Consider the following 24,746-nt stretch of genomic DNA (forward strand, 5'->3'; position numbering starts at 1 on the left):
GCATATTTGAACCAGTTGTTGTTGAATGGTTGCACAGATTGATGCTGATAGATAGATAAATAGAGTGAGGGTGATAGATAGATAGATGGAGTAATGGTGATAGAGTGAGTGCGATAGATCGATAGACCGATAGAGTGAGGGCGATAGATAGATAGCGTGAGGGCATTAGATAGATAGATAGCGTGAGGGCATTAGATGGATAGAGTGAGGGCATTAGATAGATAGATAGAGTGAGGGCGATAGATAGATAGATAGATAGAGTGAGTGAGGCCGATAGATAGATAGATAGATAGATAAATAGATTGCTAGACAGATAGATAGAGGGCGATAGATAGATAGAGGGAGATCGATAGAGTGAGGGCAATAGATAGGTAGATAGAGTGAGGGCGATAGATAGATAGAGTGAGGGCGATAGATAGGTAGAGTGAGGGCAATGATAGATAGAGTGAGGCCGATAGATAGAGTGAGGCCGATAGATAGATAGATAGATAGATATAGATGGATAGATAGATAGATAGATAGATAGATAGATAGATAGATAGATAGATAGATAGATAGATAGATAGATGATAGATCGAAAAATACACGCTGAAACTTGACAGACATTTTTGTAGATATGGGTCCTTTCATTACACACGGTAGGCCCACAAATTGCTGGTCTTGAAAGCCTGCGTGGGCCCAGACCAAACAAAGTCATCCTCACAGGAGACACTACGTTTGTGCCCTTTAAGGAGGGCATGGTAAAGACAAACAAGCAGGAAGTGGGATAAGGGAGGGGGTGGCAAATGGTGAGCACTTTCGCTGCTGCTTTGATATTCTCAGTGGCCACGCGGCTCACTGAGAACATCAAAGCGGCCGCGAAAGTGCTCCCAGGCTGACAAATGCTGCGCGCGCCCGGAGCACATGCACTGTACCTCATCCGCCTGCAGCCTATGGGAGTACTTTTGAAAGCCTCTTACTAAACTCTCGCAGAGCAACGCATGTGCGTTGGCTCAGCGAGACCTAAAAAAGGCATCGCAATTGTTGAATGGAAAGTTAAGAAAATGAAGGGAAGCAGTGATTAAAAATGCACGTAACTCGGAAGCACTAGCAAATGGCAAAAAAATGGAAAACTTGTTGAAACAAAACCCTAATGGAAACTGGCATTCTCCAAACGAAGTTGAGCACACGGTGTTACAACAGCATGGTCAGTTGCAAAGAAAGGAGAGCGGGAAACCTTTTGAAGCGAAGTTGCATACATGGAGCATTAATACATACAGGTAGGCAGAAGTCCTCTGTAGGGAAATGGCACACTTATTTGCTTTAGGCAAGGCTCAGTCCTCTGTATAGGGGTGTGTTGCAGTCACTGGAATGGCCTGAAAATCTATTTGGTATTATTTGATGCGTTCTAAAGGGGAAAAAAGGCATTGCAATTGTTATACAGAAAGTTTAGAAAATTTAGGGATGCAGCGATTAAAACAAAAAAAATGCACTCGCCCTAAACTCTGAAGCACATGCAATTCAAGTGGAAAAAATGAAAACTTGTTCAGAATCAGAAAATGCTTTATTCCATTTTAAAAGTTAATACAATCATAAAAGCTGAAAATACAAAATATCAATTCATTATACATTTAAAAATACATTAAACTATGCAATAAACTGTCAATTTACACTTTTTCTTTTCCTCAGTATACTTTTTTTTAAAAACAGACATGATTCCAACACAATACACATTGCTCAATAATTAAAGAAATAAAAAGGCCGGACGGCATTGCCGCCATGTACCCTTCCTTAAGAAGGGAATAATCCATCTGGCCCGTTCATTTACATAAAATTTACAGAAAAGAGTCACTTGCATGGTCGTTTGGTTTGATAAATTATCGCACGGACAAGGACAAAGCTGTCTGGACCAGTCGTTAACTGTTGGAAATGAAAACCAGGCGATGAAAACAATCAAACTTAAACCTAGTCAAGATATATCTATCATAACCCCCTATACACCATACTAAATAGGGTTGAATGGAACTACAGACCAGGGTAAGTTGATGTTGGCTCACCGATTGTTTTTTTTTTTTTATTGAACTCCAACCCCATTCTTAAAGTCTCGAAATGGTTCAGACATGCAGCTTTAAGCTCTTTTCAAGATATGGAATGTAAGGAATCAGGGTTAACATAAAACCCAGGTCTCCCCAAATCATTACATAGTTTACTGATGTCATTTAGCCCAGGAATTTTACTAGCCTGATCCAGGCCCATAGAATCTCTGATAATATCTCGGTTTAACCCAAGATTGGGGGCGGTCCAGGCTCTATGCCAAAGTAGCATAGGTTGCAATTTAATCACGTCAGTGATATGATGGCTCCCTAGTTCGCTGTGACAATTAAAAACAGCTGCGCTCTGAGGAACAGCTAGTATAAATCTAAGAAAAGCATTTTCTATCACCTGAATTGGTGTAACATTATAAAACCCCCAGACCCCTGCCCCATATGTGGCAATGCTTATACACTTAGCCTGGTATATTTTCAATAAGATCTCTGGCGGACTTCTATCCATCTTTTTAGAAAATATCATCACGGCCGCCAACAAGCTTTTAAAAAAAAGAGCCCTGCTCTTAACAGTAGCACTCCAAGAGCCCGTATTCTCTAGCAAAATGCCAAGGTAGTTGAACGTTTTAGTTTGTTCAATTTTATCAGTCCCAGCTACAAGTGTGCAACGTTTATTCCTACCCTTGCCACAAGACATAACAAAGGTTTTCTTCACATTAAGCCTCAATCCCCTATTGCCTATGAAGTCAATATAAGTAGTGAGAGCCCTCTGAAGGCCAAGCTGGGTTCTGGCCATTAAAACCGCGTTGTCCTCGTAAAGAAGGGAGACTATCTGCTCGTTGTTAAAGGAAAACTTGTTGAAACACTAACACAATGGAGAATGGCATCCTCAAATGGAGCTGAGGTCACACAGTGACAGTATGGTCAGTTTCATAGAAAGGAGACCATGAAACCTTCTGGGGCAAAGTTTCATACCTTTGCAGTGCAATAGCACACTTGTGTGGTCCCACTAGACAAGTTTGAGTCATCTGTGAAGGGCAGTGGGGGAGAGTGGTGGGTTGTACCAACATAAAAAACATAAGGCAAAAATAATTTTAAAAAACAACCAACCGTGCTTCAAAGTGCCTGCAAATAAAAAATACTTGACAAAGGCAATGGAACCACAATGGAAAAAATTTACATTTTTGCAAATGAGGTTACATGTTTGGAGGAAAAAGGGAACAAATGTGCATAATAAGCCACCTGCAAAGAAAGGGAAATCTAGAACTGTCCAAAACAAATTTGTACAAGTACTTTGAAAATATTAGCACATAAGCCAGGCATTTGCACTCAGGGGAAAAAAATAAGAGCAGGCAACAGTGCTTAAAGGGTGTGTACGGAAAATCCCAAAATTGCCAACCTTACCCAAAAACCCCAAAATAAACAATGCAACCAAAAATGATTACACATAATTCCATTGCAAAACCATGAATTGAGATTGGGCTACTCCTGTGAAAAGACATGATACAAACAGTGTGGGGCCATGCACAGCCCTCCCACCCATTACAAGTAGGACTTCACAAATATGAATTTAGACCTCAAGGTTCTGCGCTTTAGCATATGCATATGCGGCGGGCCCAACACAATTTTCCCCTAAAATAAAGCCACCCAAGGCCCGCCGTGTGCCCCGTGTGTGGCGAGCCCAAAAACAATGCCCATGGCCCAACAGCAAACTGGGCACGTGGTGGGGTCAAAACAATCCCAAAAATAAAATTATTCCACCCAGGGCCCTCCGCATGCTTTGTGTGCGGCGGGCCCAAATACAAAAAACTGCCCCTGTGCCCACTGCACAATGGGCACATGGTGGGCCCAAAACAATGTAAAAAAACAAAAATGGCACCCAGGACCCGCTACGTGCCCCGTGTGCGGCCGGCCTAAACGCACAGGTCAGGAGGCCGGGACAGGGAGAACCTACTAGGTCTCTCCACTCCACCTCCTCTCCAGCATAAAGACGATGCTCCTCCGAAGTTAGCAGGTCAGTGGCAGTCGGGCTCCCATCCAGACAAAGAAATGACTAGCAGGGCAGGTGAGGAGTGTAAATACACACCACCTTCCCTGCCTGTTGTGAATACCCTACAAGAGCAACAGGGCCAATAGAAGGGAGGGTCTTGCATTCCTTGAATTTTAGTGGCACTTTTTTAAAAAGCACTGCCTTTTTAGAAAAGTGCTGATTTTGCGATTTTATTGCAAATAGCGAAATTCTCGAGCGTCTCATAAATACTGCATGGTTGATTGATTGAGGGGGAGCTATTTCCTAAAAGTTCCACCTAATCTGCAACCATTTATTTATTTATTTTAAAAGTTTTATAAAGCGCGAATGTGACTCGGCAGGGTATCAGGCACTGTAAAACAACGTCAGCTAGTTAAGCTGGTACTGGAAACCATAATAGATAAGTACGTGGACACAGCAGATGTGCATTGCAGGCAAAAATCTGCATTTAAGGAGTTCATCCCAGATGTACGTTGCATAGTAGATAAGGGAGGGCAAGTTTGGAAATGCCATTTCAGATAGTTTGCATGACTACAGGACTATTGTCACATGTAGCTGTTTTTATCCATGGTGGGGGTAGTACTGCTGATAACTGTCGATAACCTGCCTTCTCAAGGCAGCAGACAGTTTAAAGCATATCCTCAGCTTGTTAGTTGAAGTACCATATTTAAGCCACTGAATCATCAGTAGCTTTTAAATCAGTTTATTTTATGCTGAATATGAGGGGCTTTATTGACCACGTGCTGTTCTAAATAACGTTTTTCAAAGTGGAGTATGATAACAGGGTGACAGAATGGGGGAAATGGAATGACCTATTGGGGAGATCAGCTGCTAAGATATACACAAAACCCTATCCAATTGGATATTATACACATTTTTGCAAGGTTAGAATGGAATGTGGATAGTTTTTAAGCTATCAAAATGGGTCAACATGAATGTGCCAAGAATGTGTGCGCTTTCAAAACAATTGTATCTATAATAAAAAAAAATGAAGTACCTTTTTATGGCTCAAGATTTTAGATTGATCTATCAAGTTCTTAGTATTTTTAGGTCTTGCCAGAAACAGCACATGTTGTGGCTTGCAAGACATTTTGTTAGTTTACAGTGGGCTTGGATCCTGCCCATTACCTAGCAGTGGTTGGCTTGCTCATCACTTTTTTTCCTCTTTCTGTTTTTTGTCTCTCTTATGGAGCATGGCTAAGTACATTCAGAGCTACATTTTTCTTTTAGTTGAAGTACTCCATAAAAGGGTATGTGTTTGCCAGCTATCTCCTTCATGTGCATCTACCCCTGTCCCTCTCTGTGTTGTTGGTTGCCTTTCTCACCGTCCTGTCTCTCTGTGTTGTTGCTTGTCCCCTTCTATCTCTCTCTATATTGTTGCTTACCATCCCTCTCTGTGTTGTTGCTTTCCCTCTCCATCTTGTTGCTTGCCCCCATCTCTGTTGTTGCTTGTCGCCTTACGACCCAATCTTTGTTGTCGCTTGCTCCCTCCCACCCTGCTGCCCACTCCATGTTGTTACTTGCTCCCTCCCGTCCCTCTCTGTGTTGTTACTTGCTTCCTTCAATTCTCTTGGTGTTGTTACATACCCCATTTCAGGTTGGTGCTTGCCCCATCCCATCACGTCCAGTTGCTTGCCTCCTCACACCTCATCCTGCATTGTCGCTTGCACCTGCCCACCCTGTCCTGTGTTGTTGCTTGCCCCCTATCACCCTGTCCGGTGCTGTTGCTAGCCTCCCCCCACTCTCCCGTCCCCATTCCGCTTTGTTACTTGCCCCTGGCTGTTTCATAGCACTTTTGTTTTTGTGCTTTCAGCCATATTGGGCTTCCACATTGAGGCTATATGAAGTGAAATATCTAAGGATATTGTTAAATTGAAAACCGAATTTTAATGTGATGGTAGTCTAATTGAAAGTACTAAATAGAATGTATCAGACACCAGTTCACATGACAAACCTGATGAAGTAACCTGAGAATGCTTTCTATTTTGACAGGACCCTGTCTTCTAGTGATGATGCCAGAGAAAGGGAGACCGAGAAGGGCCGCCTGGAGGATGCCTATGAGAAATGTGATCGAGACCTGGACCAGCTGATTGTTCAGCACTACACTGAGCTCACAACGGCCATTGCCACATACCAGAGCATAACAGAGCGAATCACCAATTCGCGAAACAAAATCAAGCAGGTACAATGTGGCTAAGCTTAACTGTTTGCACGTAGTATAGTGAACCCCATCTCCACGCCGTATCTGTTATTTTGAACTCCCTGCTCCACTTATCATTAATGGTTCTTTGATGTGGGTGTTTCTTAGCTGTAAAAATTCCTCTACTGCTCATTAGTGGGCAGGGCAATGGCTGCAGGCTTGTGCTTCAAAATACCCACGGTCTGTATGATCTGCCATTCGTCTGCCTCCTGCAACTGAAGAGGTTCATCCTTTCTTTGCTTATTTCTCTGGTGGTTGAGGCTCAGCGTCTTTGGATCTGCCTGTCTTAGTTGTTAGCCTCTTTTAAACAGAAAACTCACTGTCCTCGTTACTCCCAACAAGCATGATGTTACAAAGAAGAACAAAATAACAGTGCAAAATGACCATAAAGGTTTATCTCTACTTTTGTCTTGATTGGCAGTTGACACAATGGATATGTTTCTGCTTTAGAGATGATGAGGTCATTTCCACGGTAAAATCAAAGCAATGTTGTCATTAATTAATAAACGTATTGGACTTACTGGAGAAGAAGACAGTGATTGCTTACATATGGAAAGTGTGCAGGGTTTTGGTTAAATGAACAATTGTGTAAATCATGTGTTTAAAACAAGCCTTGACAAAGGAAATAGGATTGGCATTGGCTGCCTACTTTTGGCTTTGCCAATTTTTGTGAGCGCGTTCTGTAAATGTTTACAAGAGGACTGTGTTAGTGTGAGGGGAGCGTGGCCAACTAGCCAACATGGCGGACGTACTCAGCTAGAGCTCCGTCGCCGAGACCCCAATTTTATCCTGAAAAGCATAATCAGAGGCGACCCCATACCTGTACACGGTCGAGCGGGTGTGGGAACGGGAGCGGAGCCTGGGAAGACCGGCGCCCCCGTGTTGGAAGCTGTAGAGGCAACGATTGCCGACATACAGCGGCGGAGCTGGAGGCCCGCATAGACAAGGTCACCTCAGACTTTTCCCTCTTACACGCTGACCATCGCAAGTTGGCAGAGTCAGTTGCCACGCAGCGCCAATCACTTCAGGAATTGCAACCAGTGGTGCAATCGCACACTTCATTGCTCCAGGATGTTATGGACAGAATGCACATACTGGAAGACCGCATCGAGGATGCGGAAGGGCGCTCCCTGTGCAACAACGTGCAGGTGGTTGGCCTGCCGGAAGGCGAAGAGGGGAAGGACCCGGAGCGGTTCATGGAAGGCTGGTTGCAGGAGATCTTACCATCGGGATTGCTGTCTCCGCATTTTGTAGTTGAGAGAGCGCACAGGGTGCCTGCGCAAGCGCCCAAGCCTGGGGCCCAGCCTCGTCCTTTCCTCTTCAAGCTCCTAAATTACCGAGACCGGGACGTGGTCCTGCGAGAGACTAGAAAGTTGAAAGACCTCACAGTACGAAACAGTCGAGTGATGCTTTTCCCAGACTACACGGCTGCAGTACAGAGATGGAGGAGCACGTACATGGCGGTGAAGAGGAAGCTGAGGGAGCTTGAGCTGCCCTACTCCCTGCTGTTCCCCTCCCGCCTCCGCGTGATATCGAAGGACGGCGTCCGGTTCTTCGATGCGCCGTCAGATCTCTGGGAATGGCTGGAGGAGACAGGTCAATCGACAGAGGCGCGGCCCACACGCTCTGAGGATGGCGGCTGGCAGGAGCAGCGATCAAGAAGACGTCGCAGGAGGGGTGGCCGTCGTGACTCGGGTCCTGTCGTGCCCAGCCCAGAGAACCGGAGAGTGGAAAGACAGAAAGCACTGGATGCGGTTGCGAACTTGGCAGTGGTGAACGACGCAGGCTGACTGGACTCTCAGCTGGGCAGTGAACTGGTTATCAGTGGCTCCTAATCGCCATCAACGGTACTCTCCGAAGATATGAACATGCGGGTGGTGACGCCCCAAACAGCTGACCTACTAATGTGAAGGGACAATGACTCACCAAGGCCCAGTAGGGGCTCATACCCCCGAATACAATGTTCACTGTAACCTTTGTACATGGGCGAGGCACTTGCGGATGTCCTGCGAGGGGGGGATGGAGGGGGGCTCCCCCCCGACATGGGTGTGCATGTTGTCACCAGCGTACACTAGACCAGGTGCATGTGAAGGTGTCTGTTGGCCGGTACCGGGAAACACTAGACACTTGCCTGGTTCCTGGGCTCCGTTCAAGTTGACCACACAGGCCTTACATGCCTGCATGCACTGGATTCCATATGTGGTTTTTGCTAATTCAGGGGTTTGTAATTGGGGCGGGCTTGGATTGGGTTGTTGGTAACACACTCACCCCAACGGCCGCAGCACTGACCTCTTCCCTCTCTTGAGGATGGATCTTACTGAAGTTTGGACGAACGCCCCATCGGGGCCTCGCCCTTTTAGTTTAAATGTTTGTTTCCACTGTTTATTGTTCTGCATGCAGCACACTGAACTCCCTCCACCCGACGGCTGTACGCCGCCCCACCGAGAGGTGTCCCCCTGGCAACAAGAGACACCGACTTAATCAGACACATGACATGCACTAACATACTGACGTGGAATATCCGGGGCATGCACACACCGTCACGGGGATACTCGGTCTTCTCCTATCTGCAGCGACATGGGGTGGGGATCGCCCTTCTCCAGGAAACACACATGACACAGGTTGAACTGGATAAGCTCTGCAGGCGCTGGCGGGGACAAATACATGGCACCACTTTCTCTGCACATGCACGCGGCACACTAATATGGGTGAGGGCAGGTGTCCCATTCAATTGCGTAGACACACAGATTGACCCAGAAGGGCGGTACTGCCTACTGCGAGGGAAACTAAATGGTCAGGAAATCCTGCTGGGATCACTATATGCCCCAAACTCGGACCAGTTCTCCTTTCTAACGACTCTGAACCAAGCCCTACACACATATGCTGGCCTCCCCTGGTTATTAGGTGGGGACTTTAGCATGGTACTGGATGTCGGACTGGACCGATCGATCCCCCCACTCCGATCCACGATGGTGACATCCAATGCGCAAGCGTTTAGAGACTGGCTTTCACACTGGGAGGTACAAGACCTTTGGCGTGTGCAACACCCCGCGGACAGGGTGTACTCGTACTACTCTTCAGTACATGACCTGCATGTCCGGTTGGACCGAATAATAGGCACCCGGTCGCTGCTCCCCCTGCTTGCCGAATCGGAATACCTAGGGAGAACACACTCCGACCATAACCCGCTCCGACTCACTCTCAGCTGGGAGGCAGACCGCTCACCGGTGCCCATGTGGAGGTTGCAGACTGCTGCGCTTGAGGATCCCGAGTTCAGATCCTCGCTAGGCACTACTGTCCTCGACTACTTCGAGGTTAACGAGGGATCTGCAAGCAGTGCTGCGCTAGAATGGGACGCGCATAAAGTAGCCATACGGGGACACTGCATGGGGGCCTCGTGGAACATACGCAAAACACTATCCACCTCACTCGCGCGCTTGGAAAACGAGATCTTACAGTATGAGAGGGAGGGTGAGGGGGTCGGGGAACACACACGCAAGCTGAGCGACCTGCGCGCCAAACATGCATCCCTTATGGAACAGCTGCGGTGCCATAACTACACGGCGCACACGGCTCGAACACATGCCAGGGCGGATAGAGTGGGCCGACTGCTCGCCTGGTTGATTCAGAGAGAAGGCCGGGGTGCTCCAATAGGTGCTCTCCAAACGGCAGAGGGGGAGGTGGTATACACGCAGCGCGAGATATACCAAACTCTGGTTAGGCACTACAGACATGTTATGTTAACTCCATTTTTAAGCGCACAGCTGCCCCAGCTAAGGGGCGTCCCGGCGCTGCGCCTGGAAAGGAACACAACACGAACAGAGCAACAGAATGGATCAAATAGAAGAAAACTAGCAGCTATTTGGGAAGATATAAGTTTTAACAGCTTTCCTAAATGTCAGAAGATCATCAAGGGCACGAACATGGGCAGGAAGAGAGTTCCAAAGTTTGGGGGCAAGCACTCTAAAAGAGCGACCGCCGGACCTACTTCTTAAAAAGCGAGGAACCACGGCTAAATTTTGTCCACAGGATCTCAGCTGACAGGAAGGAATGTAAGGGATAATGAGATGCTCTAGTATCTGAGGAGAAGCAAGTTTCAATATCTTAAAAGAAAGACATAAGGTCTTAAATTCTATCCTCTGAAGCACAAGTAGCCAGTGGAGCTTAAAAATAGTACTTCTAGCAGAACAGAATCTGGGGAGACCGACTAGAGCCCTAGCTGCAGCGTTTTGAACGCGCTGCAATCTCGTGCTTTCGGCCTGATTAGCTCCAAGCAACAGCGAGCTCGCATAATCGAGCCTAGACAGTATAACTGCCTGTATTATCAGTTGTCGAGTAGGAGCATCAAAAAATTTCAACACCGGCCTAAGCCCACGTAAGATACCAAAACAGGTCGCAGCTACTTTTTTTGTATGGCAGGAAAAACTAAGCGTAGAGTCCAGCCAAACGCCCAGATTTTTCACCTCGACAACCGGAGTAGGGGTAGGGCCCAGATCAGCTGACCACCACTTATCACCCGAAAGATTACTCTGTTTGCCCACAATCAATACCTCGTTTGTTTTCTCATTGAGCTGCAGGCAATTAGCCATTATCCATCCTGCCACCGCACTGAGACCCTCACGGAAGTTGGAGGCCTCAGGGTCAGAGTCCCCACTAAGTGCAACCGCAAGCTGCGTGTCGTCAGCGTAGGACACCATCGTAAGGTCCCAACGCTTGGCGGCAGCGGCCAGCGGCCGCACATAAAGATTGAAAAGCGTGGGGCTCAATGCTGATCCCTGCGGGACTCCCTGTTCGATGATGTGGGATTTGGACTCGAAGGGAGGTGTAGAGACCCGAAAGGTACGATCGGAAAGAAACGATCGAAACCATTCCAGCGCCAGACCTTTGATGCCCGCCTCTCCCAGCCGCTGCAGAAGTATTGCGTGAGAAACAGTGTCAAAGGCGGCACTGAGATCCAATAGTACCAGAGCCGCCGTTTGACCCGCATCTAGCACTGCGCGCAGGTGTTCAACCATGGAGAGGAGTGCGGTCTCAGTGCTGTGCCCAGCACGGAAGCCATTCAGCGAAGGGTCCAGAATGTTAGCGGACTGAAGATGATTGGACAGAATGCCGTTGACATGGGCTTCTGCCACCTTCGCAGCCCACGGGAGGAGGGAGATTGGATGGTAATTCTCGAGTTTGAGAGGGTCCAGTGACGGTTTTTTCAGGATGGGAGTGACGTGAGCTTGTTTCCATCTCAAAGGGACTTTACCCGAAGAGAAGGATAGATTTATAAGATGACGAATAGGGGGTAAGCAGAAGGCAGCTGAGTCTTTAAGTTGGGCAGGTCTAAGTGGATCCACAGGAGATCCAGATTTCACTTTAACCGCCAGTTTATCAAACTCCTCCTCCGAGAGAACTGGAAGTGTCGATAAAATCAAATTGGTACATGAAATGGGGACCAGGTCCTCACTTACCAGCGTAGTACTAGGGAAGGAGCGGTAAATATTAGTCACTTTTTCTACAAAGAAAGCCGCGAGATCCTCGCAATGTGATAGTGAACAGACCTCGGGCACTGAAACTCTATTAGCAGTGAGATCTTTCAAAACTTTGAAGATCAGCTTTGTTGGATTGGGGCTAATATTAAATTCCTGTGAGTAATAAGCTGCTCGAGCCCTGCAAACCGCTCTATGATAGAGCTTAACTTTCGCAAGAGAAAAAGTTTTCAGTCTCACCTCATAAGTCTCGCGCCAAGCTCTCTCTGCTTGTCTACAAGTAGCTTTCAGAAGCCGTAAGGGATCATTATACCATGGACTGGATTCTGACCGACGGGTCTTACTCCAAGCCGCAGGGATCAAGGCGTCAAGGGCTTTAGTAACCCAGTCGCAAAAAAGGGTATAACCGGACTCAACATCCTCAAACGGGCCCAAAGGAGAGGACTCCAGGAGATAGTGAAAATCCGCAAGTTTAAGTTTTTTCCAAGGACGTCTAAGAATTGTTCTGTCAGATGTTTTAAAAGGATAGTCCTTAGTAGTAACCTGAAACTCGATCAGATGGTGATCACTCCAAGCTATAGGTCTAGGCAAACTGACCTTGACCGCACTCAAGTTGGTAAACAATGGGTCCAGAATATGGCCACACTCATGCGTGGGATGGAGGATCAACTGCGGGAGCTGAAGAGCCCCTAGGTCTGCCAGAATGCTACAAATCGCTGGAGTATCAGGGGCATCAAAATGAAGATTTAAATCCCCAATGATGCTAAAGTTGGCTGAGGCTACCGCAAGGGAACTGACAAGTTCAGGAAGCGCTTTCCTAAATAGTACATCACTGCCTGGCGGTCTATATATCAACAGTCCAGATAGGGTGAAATGATGGTTGATTGTAATAGCAAAAAACGCACATTTCCAACCAGCTATGTCCATAGGTTTCCAAATACAGGGATAGCAGGACTTAATAGCCATGGCAATACCTCCACCTCTGGAGTTGCGATTAAGTGTAAAAATAGCATATTCCGAAGGAAGTGCTAGATTAGGTATGGCCGTGGCCTCGTCCTGTAGCCAAGTTTCAGTCATACAAAATATATCAGGAGATTCCAGAGATAACAAGTCATGGATATCCTGGTAATGTTTGGGCAAGGACCTGACATTAAGATGCCAGATTTTTAAATGAGAAGTATGTATAACGGGAGTGGAAGACAGGGAATCCACTAAGCAATGAGACGTCATATAAGCTAAAATAGGGGTAGGGGAAGGAAATAAGAACTTACCGCAAGAACAAACATAAGGGCCACAAAGTGGATATAAAGGAGCGTGCGTACAAGAAGTAGTCACATTCCGAATCCTAAGAAGATCCTTCCTGGAATACTTGAAATCCATCTAATTAAATGCACAGAGTCCAGCCACGCCTAACGCCTCCTAAGCGCTGACGAGCGCAGACGGGCAGGACTCTGGCACGACTCAGGCGCAGGGAAGGCGCGCCCGCTGCCCGTCACCGCTGCGCGCTGAGAAGAGCGCCTTAAGTAGGCAGATCACGAGCTGCAAGAGCGCTAGAACGCTCAAAGATGGCACCCTGAAATGTCCCCTTCACTCCCAAGATGGCGGGCGTAGTAGCAGATCCCCGGGACCGGACCCGCTAAAACAGCGTTGCTTTTACAATATTATGGTGCGAGTAAGTGGGCAGGAGGCAGCAACCATAAAAACAGGGGAGAAACCAAATAATTCCAACTCAAATACAAAACGGGAAATTAAAAAGCGTAAGGCGCTCTAAAAATGCGCGGCAAGCGCTAACATTCTGCGTGGCGAGGGTACCTTGTCCAGGCTAGCCCCCAGGTCACAGATGCCTTAAGTAGGCGGATCACGAGCTGCAAGAGCGCTAGAACGCTCAAAGATGGCGCCCTGAAATGTCCCCTTCGCTCCCAAGATGGCGGGCGTAGTAGCAGATCCCCGGGACCGGACCCGCTAAAACAGCGGTGCTTTTACAATATTATGGTGCGAGTAAGTGGGCAGGAGGCAGCAACCATAAAAACAGGGGAGAAACCAAATAATTCCAACTCAAATACAAAACGGGAAATTAAAAAGCGTAAGGCGGCGGTTAGGTTGCTACATGGCATTAGGGAAGCGGCCTGAGGACGGGACACAATGCGGGGTGCTTTACTGACCGGATGACCCATCACGCACTTTTCCAGCCTTTAGATCAGCAAGTCTGTGACACACACTGACCCACTGATGTATTTACGTATGGGAGTGGGCATCTGGGGGGGCGGGAGGGGGAAGGGAGGAGATGTGATGGGATGTTTGCAGTTTAGCCGCTCTTGTTTAAGTTCCCTTTTCTTACATCTCTGTTAGAATAATGTCATTTCTAGGCGGAAATATACGATTGAAAGGATCCACCTCACAGTTGTGCTAATTGCTATGCAAAGCTGAGCTGGCTGACGGACATGAACAATAACCTGAGGGCCGAAGACGGCCTCACCTGCACTAGTCAGTTCTGAGCACAGCTAATACGCTTATGAGGCGTTGCCAGTGTGGCCTCAAGGCTCCTCTCTATAGTACATTTAACGGATTGAACGTCGAGCCGGCGAAGCCGGAATGTCATGATACACTGATTATTTTTCTTGTATTACATCCTGACACGTATAAACTGTTAAAATACTAAAATGCCAATAAACAGATTTGACAAAAAAAAAAAAAGAAAAAAAAAGAGGACTGTGTTAGTGTGTAAACCTTCATGGTGCAAGAGCTCAATGCTTTCACTCAGGGAGAGCTAAGTCAGTGGTTGAAGAGTCCTGACTCTTGCCTCATGTGGCTGTATGCTGTGGTGGGCAGAAGAAGAATGTGAATGACTCAACAGACCATTGTCTGCAAAGAGCTCATTGAAAGCACCCATTAGAGTATTTGTAATTGGATATGTATCTTATATTGGAATCAAAAGCAATTGACTAATGTCAGACCTAAAGAGCTTGTTACTTGTCCCTATTTCAGATGTAGTTAAGAAATTCTGTTACATTTGTTGCAAAAACGTACGATCTTCTTGACTTGTGGCAAATATTGTCATTAACAGCCACTATTGCCACTATTGTCATTAAGACGCCCGCTGCGGCCCAAGGAGAAGCTTTTGTAATTTCTGTAGGTGCCTTTTGCCATTAAGTAGCATACAGTTCCTTAAATCTAGAAATTTAAACAATGGTACGTTTGTTTTCTTTATGTAGTGCAGCAAATAGAAGCACTACATAAGTGTGTGACTGAGCGCTATTCTGTATTTTGACTCTGTGTCTTTTGTCATCTCTAGGTGAAAGAGAATCTCCTCTCATGCAAGATGCTTCTACACTGCAAGCGAGATGAGCTGCGTAAGCTCTGGATCGAAGGCATTGAACATAAGCATGTCCTGAATCTGCTGGATGAGATTGAGAACATCAAACAAGTGCCTCAGAAGCTGGAGCAGTGCATGGCCAGCAAGCACTATCTGAATGCCACTGACATGCTGGTAAGAAGGAACAGCTCAGTAGGATTGCATTCATTCTGCTATTCGTGCTCTTTACATGTTCCCAACTGGTCAGGAATTGCCAATTCAAAGGCAGGGCTGGAAAATGATTGTAAAAAAATGCTGTCCGTAAAATGTTGAGAAAGGGATCTCCAGCGGAGTCTCACACTCTGGCAAAGCCTCCTCAGCATGCATCACTAACTATTCCAGCTCAGTTATTTCTTTTTCTAACCATAGGTTTTACACAAGGAAAGATTTCACTCTGCGCTTCTGTTTTTTTGGCAGTGCCTTAATTATTTTTAGTCCGTCTTCCTGGAAGAGGTACCTTCTTGCACATTTGAGATCCAGTTGGGCTGGGAAAAAAAGAAATGTTGCCTTTCTCCTTCAGGCATGTGACTGGCTTCAGGCAGTGCTAACAGTAATTCTGTCAGCAACTGACATTCTCAAAGCCTTCGTGTCATGCCTGAGAAAGCACTCTTCTTTGAGTTCCTACTTTTTTGGCACCGGGGACAATACCCCAACTGCTTTCGAACGTGGACTGTTCCAAAGAGGCTATTTTTTTCATGGGCCACAAGGTTTTGCCCAGCTTTAAGACGAATTTAGGAGTGGTACCTAAAATCGGCAATGTCTATTTGTACTGGTGTGGAAGTAATTTCGGAGCCTTCGTCTGCCTATTTAGAAGGGGGCTCCTTCCTACAAATTACCCCCTCCCTCTTTCAATCCCTCTGTATTTGGGTCAAAAATAAATGATTTACACTTCTTGGGTTTCAACATATCCTCTAACTTTATTCCACACAGATTCTCACAGACAAGTGTATATGGGCGTATATATATACATATATATATATATATATATATATATATATATATATATATATATATATATATAACCTATATAAAACAATTCTCGCCACACACAATCACCATTTCCGGGCAATGACGATGAGTAGACCCGTTGTCTGGTGCCGTTATTTCAGTGCTTTATTGTGTAAAAAAAATGATCGCCCAGCAAATCCGCCATGACGCGTTTCGCCTCTATCCAGAAGCTTGATCACATGACGTGTTGCTAAAACAAAAGAGGGTACTTAAAGTGCAAAAATGTGGGAAAAGTGGCAATGCTCAGTGCAATCAGTATTTGGAAACTGAAGAAATTGTTCTGAATGTTACATCATGATTGAATAACAGACATGGTGTCTAAAATCAATGATCACACAGAGTATAACAATTATAAAACCACACTATAAATACAACATTCATAAATATATAAATATAGGTAACAATAAATATATAAGTTTAAATACATTATAGTTCTTCATAAGTGTTGGTAAAAATCATCAAGTTTCCACTAAAAATAATTAAGTATAAAGCCCAAATGGGCATATATGTCACTGTTGCCATTCATAAGTAATATCCAAAATAGAGCCCTATTTTGTACTCCTCTCCATAGTGTAAAAAACAATGTGCTGATATGTTTGAATACTATTATATAAAGTGGCTTTGTGCCTTAAAATAAGGCTTTTCAGGGAATGAAAGGTCGGCCTGCTTGGATATGTTATTCATTTTTGTAATGACCTTCCTCCTACACACACCGCCAGGTAGTCTGCAATCCTTAGTTAGAAACTCAGTTAGCTGCCTTGGAACTATAAGCAGGTATACATGTCTTCACTAACGTTCAAACCTGCAGGATTTTTACTGTCAAGTTCCAGTATGTATCGTGTCTCAAGGAGGCGTAATCTAGCTTCTCTATTACCTCCTCGCTTGAGTGGCAGCACTGTATCAATTAAAAAATATTGAAGATGTTTTGGATTACTCTCATGCTTCTACTCAAAGTGTCGTGCCACTGGTAAGCCTGATCTTTCCCTGTGATGGCCCTAATGTGCTGCAGTATCCGTTTGTGGGCGGGCAGTCGGGTACTGCCTACATACCGCAACCCACACGTACACTGCAGCACATAGACTGCATAATCAGTTTTGCAGGTTAGTCTCTTTTTAACAGGTTCACTCTTAAATGGGACTGTGAAATGAGTCTTGTTACAGCCGTAACGGCAAGCTTTGCATATTGGACACTTTTTAAACCCCTTACTTAGCGCCATCCATGTACTTGGTATGGACACCTCAGGGCAATTGCTCACCAACACACTTCCCATGGAAGGAGATTTTCTAAAAGTAAGTTCAGGCTTATTGGCCACTAAACCCCCTATGACAGGATCTCCTCTCACTAGATTCCAATTCTAATAAAAGATCTTCCTGATATTAGTGTGTTGCCTGTTGTTTGTCAGGATGAGTCTAGATTGGATCTTTGATTCACCAGAGTCTGTTACAGCTACCTTTGGTTTAGAGATTAAGGCGTGTTCTCTTGTTATAGCTCTTGTGCGTTTTATTGCTCTATTGAGGACCTCCTCCGAGTATCCTCTCTCCAAGAATCGCAATTTGCTTGCTTCCTGTGCCGTAATACATTCAAAATCAGAACTACAGATGTAAATGTAAATGTAAATGTGGGTGTACTTGTAAAGCGCACTGCGACTCCATGGAGTATCCTGGTGCTGAAGACCGCTGGGGAACCCGTCCTGGTTTTCCCTGTGAGATGGTCCCTTTCTGGGTATCTCCAAGGTGAAACTAGGCATCCCCGGCGTCTGTGGGGGGCCGTTGTAGAGATGAGGCAAGCTTAATGCCCAGAGTTGCCGAGTGTGTTCCCTGGTTAGAGGGCACCAAGGCGAGAATTATTGAGTCCGTTTTGACCCTGGTCCACGACCCTCAGATCCTTCTGATACGCAGCATCTCCCCAAAGGGGATACTGCGTATCAGATGGTGTGGCTGTTGACTGGCCGCATACAGCACAGTATTGCCCGCAGTTGGCTTTCTATGTAGTTTGGTTGCTAAACTGGTATTATCCACATAGATCTCTGAATCAAGAAAGCAGTTGGATTTTGCATGAATTGTATAAGTGAATTGTAAATTCAGATTATTATCATTCAATTCATCCACAAAAGTTTATGCATTACTTAATGAACCTTTCCAAATCATAAACAAATCATCTATGTACCTTAGATATAATAATACATGATCCTTCATCGTAGCTTGATGTTTCTCCATGAGGACCTGCTCCTTCCACAGTCCCATGTGTAAACATGCGAAACTGGGGGAGAAGCAGGCCCCCATAGCTACACCTCTTATCTGCTAAAATACCTGGTTGTTAAAAAGGAAAAAACTCAGTTCTAAACAGATTTGTATAATTGTTAACTGCATTCTATTATGGGATGAAAAATTCATGGGACGTTTGTTCAAGTAATGTTCCACCGCTTTCAGTCCGTCACAGTGTCTAATTGACGTATAAAGTGATGACACGTCTAAAGTCATTAATAAACACTCTGAGTTCCAAGTGACGTCTTCTATTTTACGAATGAAATCTGTGGTGTCCTGTACATATGAAAATAGTCCTTTAACCCAGTCCTGTAAAAAAGAATCTATGTATTTTGAAAAAATTTCTGTAGAGCTGTTTATAGCGGAAATTATCGGCCTTCCAGGTGTAGAATCAATACTTTTATGAACTTTGGGTATCAAATAAAAAGTTGGAATTACTGGATATTCTTTCTTGAGGAAACGAAATTCCTCATCTGAGATTAGATTGCCACTTCTCCATGCCATCAATTTGGAATTCTGATCATTCCATGCTGTTTTTATTGCCATGATGTTGCTTTTCCTGTATCATAAAGGGTCATCTAGTTGCGACTCTGCTTCCTTTATGTACATTTGGCGTGGCCATAAAACGATGTTTCCGCCTTTGTCGGCCTGCCTAACAATAATGTTCCGGTCAGATTCAAGCTTCTTAATCAATTGATTGTAACATTGATTATGTTTATTGATTGCAAAATGTTTTTTTATTTGTGGCAATATATAATTTTTTTAGATCTTTAGTAACCAACTCCTGATACACATCTAGATTGTCGTGTATCATGACCGGCTGGAAAACTGATTTGGGTTTGAAGGGGGTCCTACATACCCCCTGGTCTTCAACCGAAATTGTTGTTGTCATGTCTATAGATGTATTTTGTTCATCTTGTAATGACCAAATGTCCTTGAATTTTGAGCAGTCTCCTGCAGTTAACAATGATGGGCTATTAGGAATTTCACTTTGAGTCTTTTTGTTTGGTTGTAACAGAAAGAATTTGTTGAGTTTTAGTTTCCTCACAAACCTGTATGCGTCCATGCGTGTATCTACATAATTGAAGTTGCATGGTGGACAGTATGGTAATCCTAGGCCTAGGATTGCCTTGTCATTTTATTTTAACTTAGTATCCGTGAGATTAATTACTGAGCTGGGGCTGACTTTTGGACCGGGGTGCGATTTTGTCTGTTCCATCTTCCCCTTGTTGTTTTTTTCTTGTTGTTTTGCTTTTCTTTTGTAGCATTTACGCCTTTCATTTCGCTTGTAATTGGCCCTTTGCTGTTGAGTTTGCCTCCTGTTTGTGCTCGAGGTCTCAGTGTGTCCCTGCGGTCTTGGCAAAGACAACTCACTTCTTGTGCCAAGGACAACTTTGTAAACCCCACCTTCTGTGCACTTGCAGAGTCTCCTTCAGGGTCACTTTCGGCAGCAGAACTCAACTCAGTGGAGGAAGCCGAAATAGATATTTCTTCATTTAGATTTTGTCGTACTCTCCCTACTCGTGCTTTCACATTATCAAAATTGCGTGTTTTCACTCTGGAGGAACTGTTGCTTCCTCTAAGGAGGCATTCAAAAGTTCCATGATTGTCATGAGTGAGGACGTCTCCATCTGCTGAAGCACCGAGACCGGAAGTGGATCCCGGGGAGAGCCAGATTTAATACTATCTAAAAGCCGTTTGAAATAGCTCATATCTAGTAGGGACCAGGTTTCCAGTTTAATCATGGATTCAAAAAAACCCTTGTCTCGGTAAGAGATGGCTCTGGCTGCAAGAGGAGATGTAGACGTTTGCTTAAGGGGGTTACCCGTTTTCATGCGCTTCATTTCGGAATATATTTTCTCCACTTTATGGAGAAAGAATTTGGCCAGGTCTTCGCATTGCTGACCATTCAGGGAAGGGGGCAGAGATTGGGGTTCAGAACCAGTATGCTGTTTGACCATTTTAAATAATGTTTTGGAATAATTCAGTGCGCTAGAAATGGTCAAAGAGAACTATTTGGCGTGAGCTGACTTACAGAGAGTGTGATATTCTCTTTTTGACCTTTTGTATGCAAGTTTGGTATCGGACGCATAGTTCCTCCTCCAGCATCTTTCCAATTCCTTGTATTTTGTTTGATCCCTTTTTAAATTCTCAGTGAACCAAGGTGCAGGGGGGCAGTGGTTGTTCACCTTCTTAATGGAGGGAGGGAGACAGGTATCAATGGCATTTAGAAGCCACTTTTGGACGACGCCCGAAAGAGTAACCGACATTTGTTTGGAAATAAGAGCGTTAGAAGATAAAATCTTATTAAGGGCCTCAATATCTAGTTTTCCCCAGTTTCTAGTGGGTTTCCTAATGTTAGGTACAGCTGCAGGTGAATTCGCTAAGATCTCGAAACGGAAGCTGATCACAAAATGATCAGACCCGCATAAGGGAAGAGCTGGTGAGCATTGAATGTTGGGCAAACTGGAAAAAATAGGGTCCAGTAGGTGGCCGGCCACATCAGTGGGACCGGAGTTGCAGAGTGAAATATTCAATGCTACCAAAATAAGAAATAAAACTAGTGCTGTGCAGACATGCAGAATCATCCAAGTTAAGGTCGCCCAGAATTGTGAAATTGGCGGCATTTATAAGGAAAGGGGTGATTAGATCAGGCAAGGATGAAGCCCATGGACCAGACGGCCCAGGGGGGCGATACACTAGTATACCTGAAAAAGTGAACTTAGAAGTCAAGGCAAGCTTGAATAAAGCTGCCTCACAGCTCTTAAATTGCTGATCTTCAAATTTGCGCATGTAAGACTTCTTATAAATTATAATAATTATCCTAATTATTCATGATCAATGAGCCGAGGTCACACCTAACTCCTTTTGCATAGGCTTCCTTTCATTGATAAGAGCCTGGATGTGGTGCAGTTCAGGGCCTTCCCTCTTATGCAGTGAGTCCAGGGCAGTTGGACTATGATATTGATGTTTTAACCTTGGTCCTTGATATCATTGAGAGCACCTCTGAGGTGTCTTGGCCTATCTGAAAGAAACAGGTTAGTATTAGATTCCTTACCTTAGAATATCCCCAGGCGTCAGACTGGATCCGGAAATGTTTGCGTAGCAGTACCCTTTCGCGTCGGTAGGCGTCGTCTGTGGCTCCGCGTCCGTCATTGGTGTCGTGGGCGCCGGAATGACGTCGCCAGAGTACTTAGACGCCGCCCTCGCGCGATGACGTCAGTTCTTCTTTTTTCCGCGCCAGCAAGCGCCGATCCGGAAAATGTGGTACCCGTAGTCAATTTTTGACTAAACTTTTTCGATAATTTTTGATCTACTTCGAAGTCTGTAACGACTCCGACGGTGCCGGTAGGGATGCCCGGGTTCAAACCCTGCGCCGACTGCGACCGACTTATGTCGGTCACGGACCACCATCGCCGGTGTCTTCATTGCCTAGGCCTGGACCAAGACGACAAGGCCTGTTCCGACTGTCGAGCCCTGACGTCTAAGGCTAGGCGGGAGCGGTCCCGCAAGCGGCTCGAGCTCCGGCAGTTGGCCTCGCGCCGCTCGAGGTCCTGGTCCGCGAGGAGGTCGAGGGACCGGTCGCGGGGTCGGAGCCACCATGGCTCCGGGAGTTGTCCACGGTCTTCAGGCTCCTCAGGTAAGCACAAGAAGTCGAAGAGACGTCATCGCTCTTCGGACTCCCCCCAACGCTCGCGCGACGTGGCCGGGGTTTCGGGGCGACACCGCCCAAGCGGCTCCGCCGTAGCTGCGGGCGTCGCGGCCTTCTCCATACGACGGTCCCTGGGCAGCGCGCGACGCCGGAGGAGATCGAGGCCTTCCTCTCTGCCATGAGGTCACTCATTCCTCTGTCGGGCTCCGCGGCGCCTTCGGGCTCTGCGGCCCCGACTGGGAGTACCAGCGGGTCGGGTGCTTCGGCCCCGACGCCGTCTGGTGCTTCGGTCCCGACGCCGCCGGCGACTTCGATCCCGGCGCCGCAGGCTCCCACAGAATCCGGATCCGGGTCGCCGCCGGTCGACCTCACGACCTCGCCGGCGCTGGCCCCTAGGGTGTCGCCCCCGGTGCCGCCTACGAGCGGCGCCGTCCCCGATCCCTCCCTCGATTCGGGTCCAGCGCCGTATCCGACGCCGATGGGAGATTTCTACTTCTATGACCCGGCCCCATCCTTTGGTCCTGAGTATCAGGAGATGGTTGGTGAGGGGCATTGGGAGGGGTCTGAAGACCCTCTGGCACAGGAGTGTCAGTCTTACCAGGACTGGTCAGGAGAGCTAGGGGACGCCAGTGGTCTGGATACCTCGCCAGACACTGGTTTTGTCTCTCCTCCTACCGTGGCTACGGAGGAGGGGGCTGCTTATAGTGTGTTGTTGACGCGGGCAGCCAAGGCCTTACACCTTAAGCTCCCCGTCGCGGCCGTGAGGACTAACCTCCTCACTGAGGTCCTTAAACCGCAGGCAAGCTCGGCCGAGCCTCTGCTGCCGTTTAATGAGGCCTTGTCTGACGTTCTTCTGGGCACCAGGTCCAGGCCCGCTACAGGTCAGCCTGTAGATAGGAACCTGGCCAGACGCCACCGCCCGGCACCGGGCGACCCTGCTTTCCTGTCCACCCACCCCACCCCCGAGAGTCTGGTCATCCAGGCCTCTAATTCCCAGACCGCATTCTCCACGGCTCCCCCCGATCTGGAATCCAAGAGGTATGAGCAGTACGGAAAGAAAGTATTCTCATCCTTGAGTTTGGGATTGCGGTCAGTCAACACTGCATGCCTCTTGGGCCGCTACACCCACTCTCTATGGGATACGGTTGCGGACGTGCTGCCACAATGTCCGAAGGAGGTCCAGACTAAACTCACCCAAGCCCTTGCGGAGGGTCGAGATGCGGCACGGTACTCCATCCGGTGTGGGCTGGATACCACGGACTCACTGGGCAGAGCGTTGGCAACGACGGTGCCGATTCGTCGCCACGCCTGGTTGAGGTCCACCAACTTCTCGGCTGATGTCCAGTACACTCTTATGGACATGCCGTTTGATGGCTGTCGCCTCTTTGGCGACAAGGCAGACCATGCGCTTGAGCACTTTAAGGACTCCAGGGCTACAGCCAAGTCCTTGGGCCTCTCGGCCCCGCGCCAGCAAACGGGTGCCTTTCGCTCCTTTCGTGGCCAAGGAAGGGGCGCGCCTACAGGTGCTGTCAGCCACGCACCGCAGTCTAACATCCAGCGCGGTGGCGGCCATGGAATCCGCCGTGGCAGCGGTCGGGGACACCGGCGCGGCCAGTCCACACCTGCCCCTGCAGCATCCGCCTTGAAACCTTCCTAGTCCGAGCTTTCAGGCCCATGTGATGCCAGTGGGGGGCAGGGTTCGCCATCACCACCTCCACTGGCGCACTGTTACGTCGGACAGGTGGGTGCTGCAAATCGTCCGAAGAAGCTACTCCCTCGCCTCCAGCCATACCACCGCATGTCGGGGGATCACTTAACACTTCTCAGAGAGGAAGTTACGGTCCTCTTGGCCAAGGGGGCCATCAAGCGCGTTCCTGGGCCAGAAGTAGGATGTGGTTGTTACTCCCTCTACTTTCTGGTACCCAAGAAGGGCAAAGGGGGCCTACGCCCTATCTTGGACCTACGGAACGTCAACGGCTTCCTCCGGCAGGGGAAGTTCAAGATGCTGACACTAGCTCAGGTCCTAGCTGCCCTGAACCCGGGAGACTGGATGGTAGCGTTGGACTTGCAGGACGCTTATTTTCATATCCCCGTCCTGCCGGCCCACCGGCGTTACCTGCGGTTCACGGTAGGCCACGAGCACTTTCAGTTTACCGTGCTCCCCTTCGGCCTTACCAGTGCCCCACGGGTGTTCACGAAAGTGATGGCGGTGGTCGCAGCTTATCTGCGCATGTTAGGGATTTCAGTCTTCCCATACCTCGACGACTGGTTGTTGAAGGCGGGCTCGCCCCAGACAGTCGTCAGCCACCTCCAGACTACAGCCGACCTCCTGCACCTGCTGGGGTTCTCCATTAATATGCCGAAGTCACACCTGCGTCCCTCTCAGAAGCTCCTCTTCATCGGAGCGGTTCTAGACTCAGCGCAGTTTCAGGTTTATCCTCCCGAACAGCGGGTTCGGGATATTCAGGCTATGATTCCGATCTTTCAGCCGTTATCCCGAGCCTCGGTCAGGTTGACGTTGCGGCTTCTGGGGCTGATGGCCTCCTGCATCCTTATGGTGCATCACGCTAGGTGGCGGATGCGGGCTCTGCAGTGGGACCTGAAGTTTCAGTGGGCCCAGCATCAGGGTAACTTGTCCAACCATGTCTTGATCTCGGAGGGCCCTGTAAAACAGTTGCAGTGGTGGCTCACGGACCGCAATTGGGTCAGTGGAAGATCCCTCTCCCTACCCCAACCGGAGCAC

At 47.3% G+C, this 24,746-nt stretch overlaps 1 protein-coding gene across 1 annotated transcript in view; it reads left to right on the top strand.

Annotated features, from left to right (window-relative positions):
* Positions 1–24,746, top strand: part of EXOC4 (exocyst complex component 4) — a 1,743,085-nt gene that overhangs the window by 72,635 nt on the left and 1,645,704 nt on the right. Inside the window, exons 2-3 of the mRNA XM_078677470.1 lie at positions 6,046–6,235; positions 15,020–15,214. Of these exons, the coding sequence (XP_078533596.1) occupies positions 6,046–6,235; positions 15,020–15,214 (385 nt within the window). The remainder of the gene's footprint in view (positions 1–6,045; positions 6,236–15,019; positions 15,215–24,746) is intronic.

Source organism: Lissotriton helveticus, chromosome 1_1, assembly GCF_964261635.1.
Source record: "Lissotriton helveticus chromosome 1_1, aLisHel1.1, whole genome shotgun sequence".
NCBI lineage: Eukaryota > Metazoa > Chordata > Amphibia > Caudata > Salamandridae > Lissotriton > Lissotriton helveticus.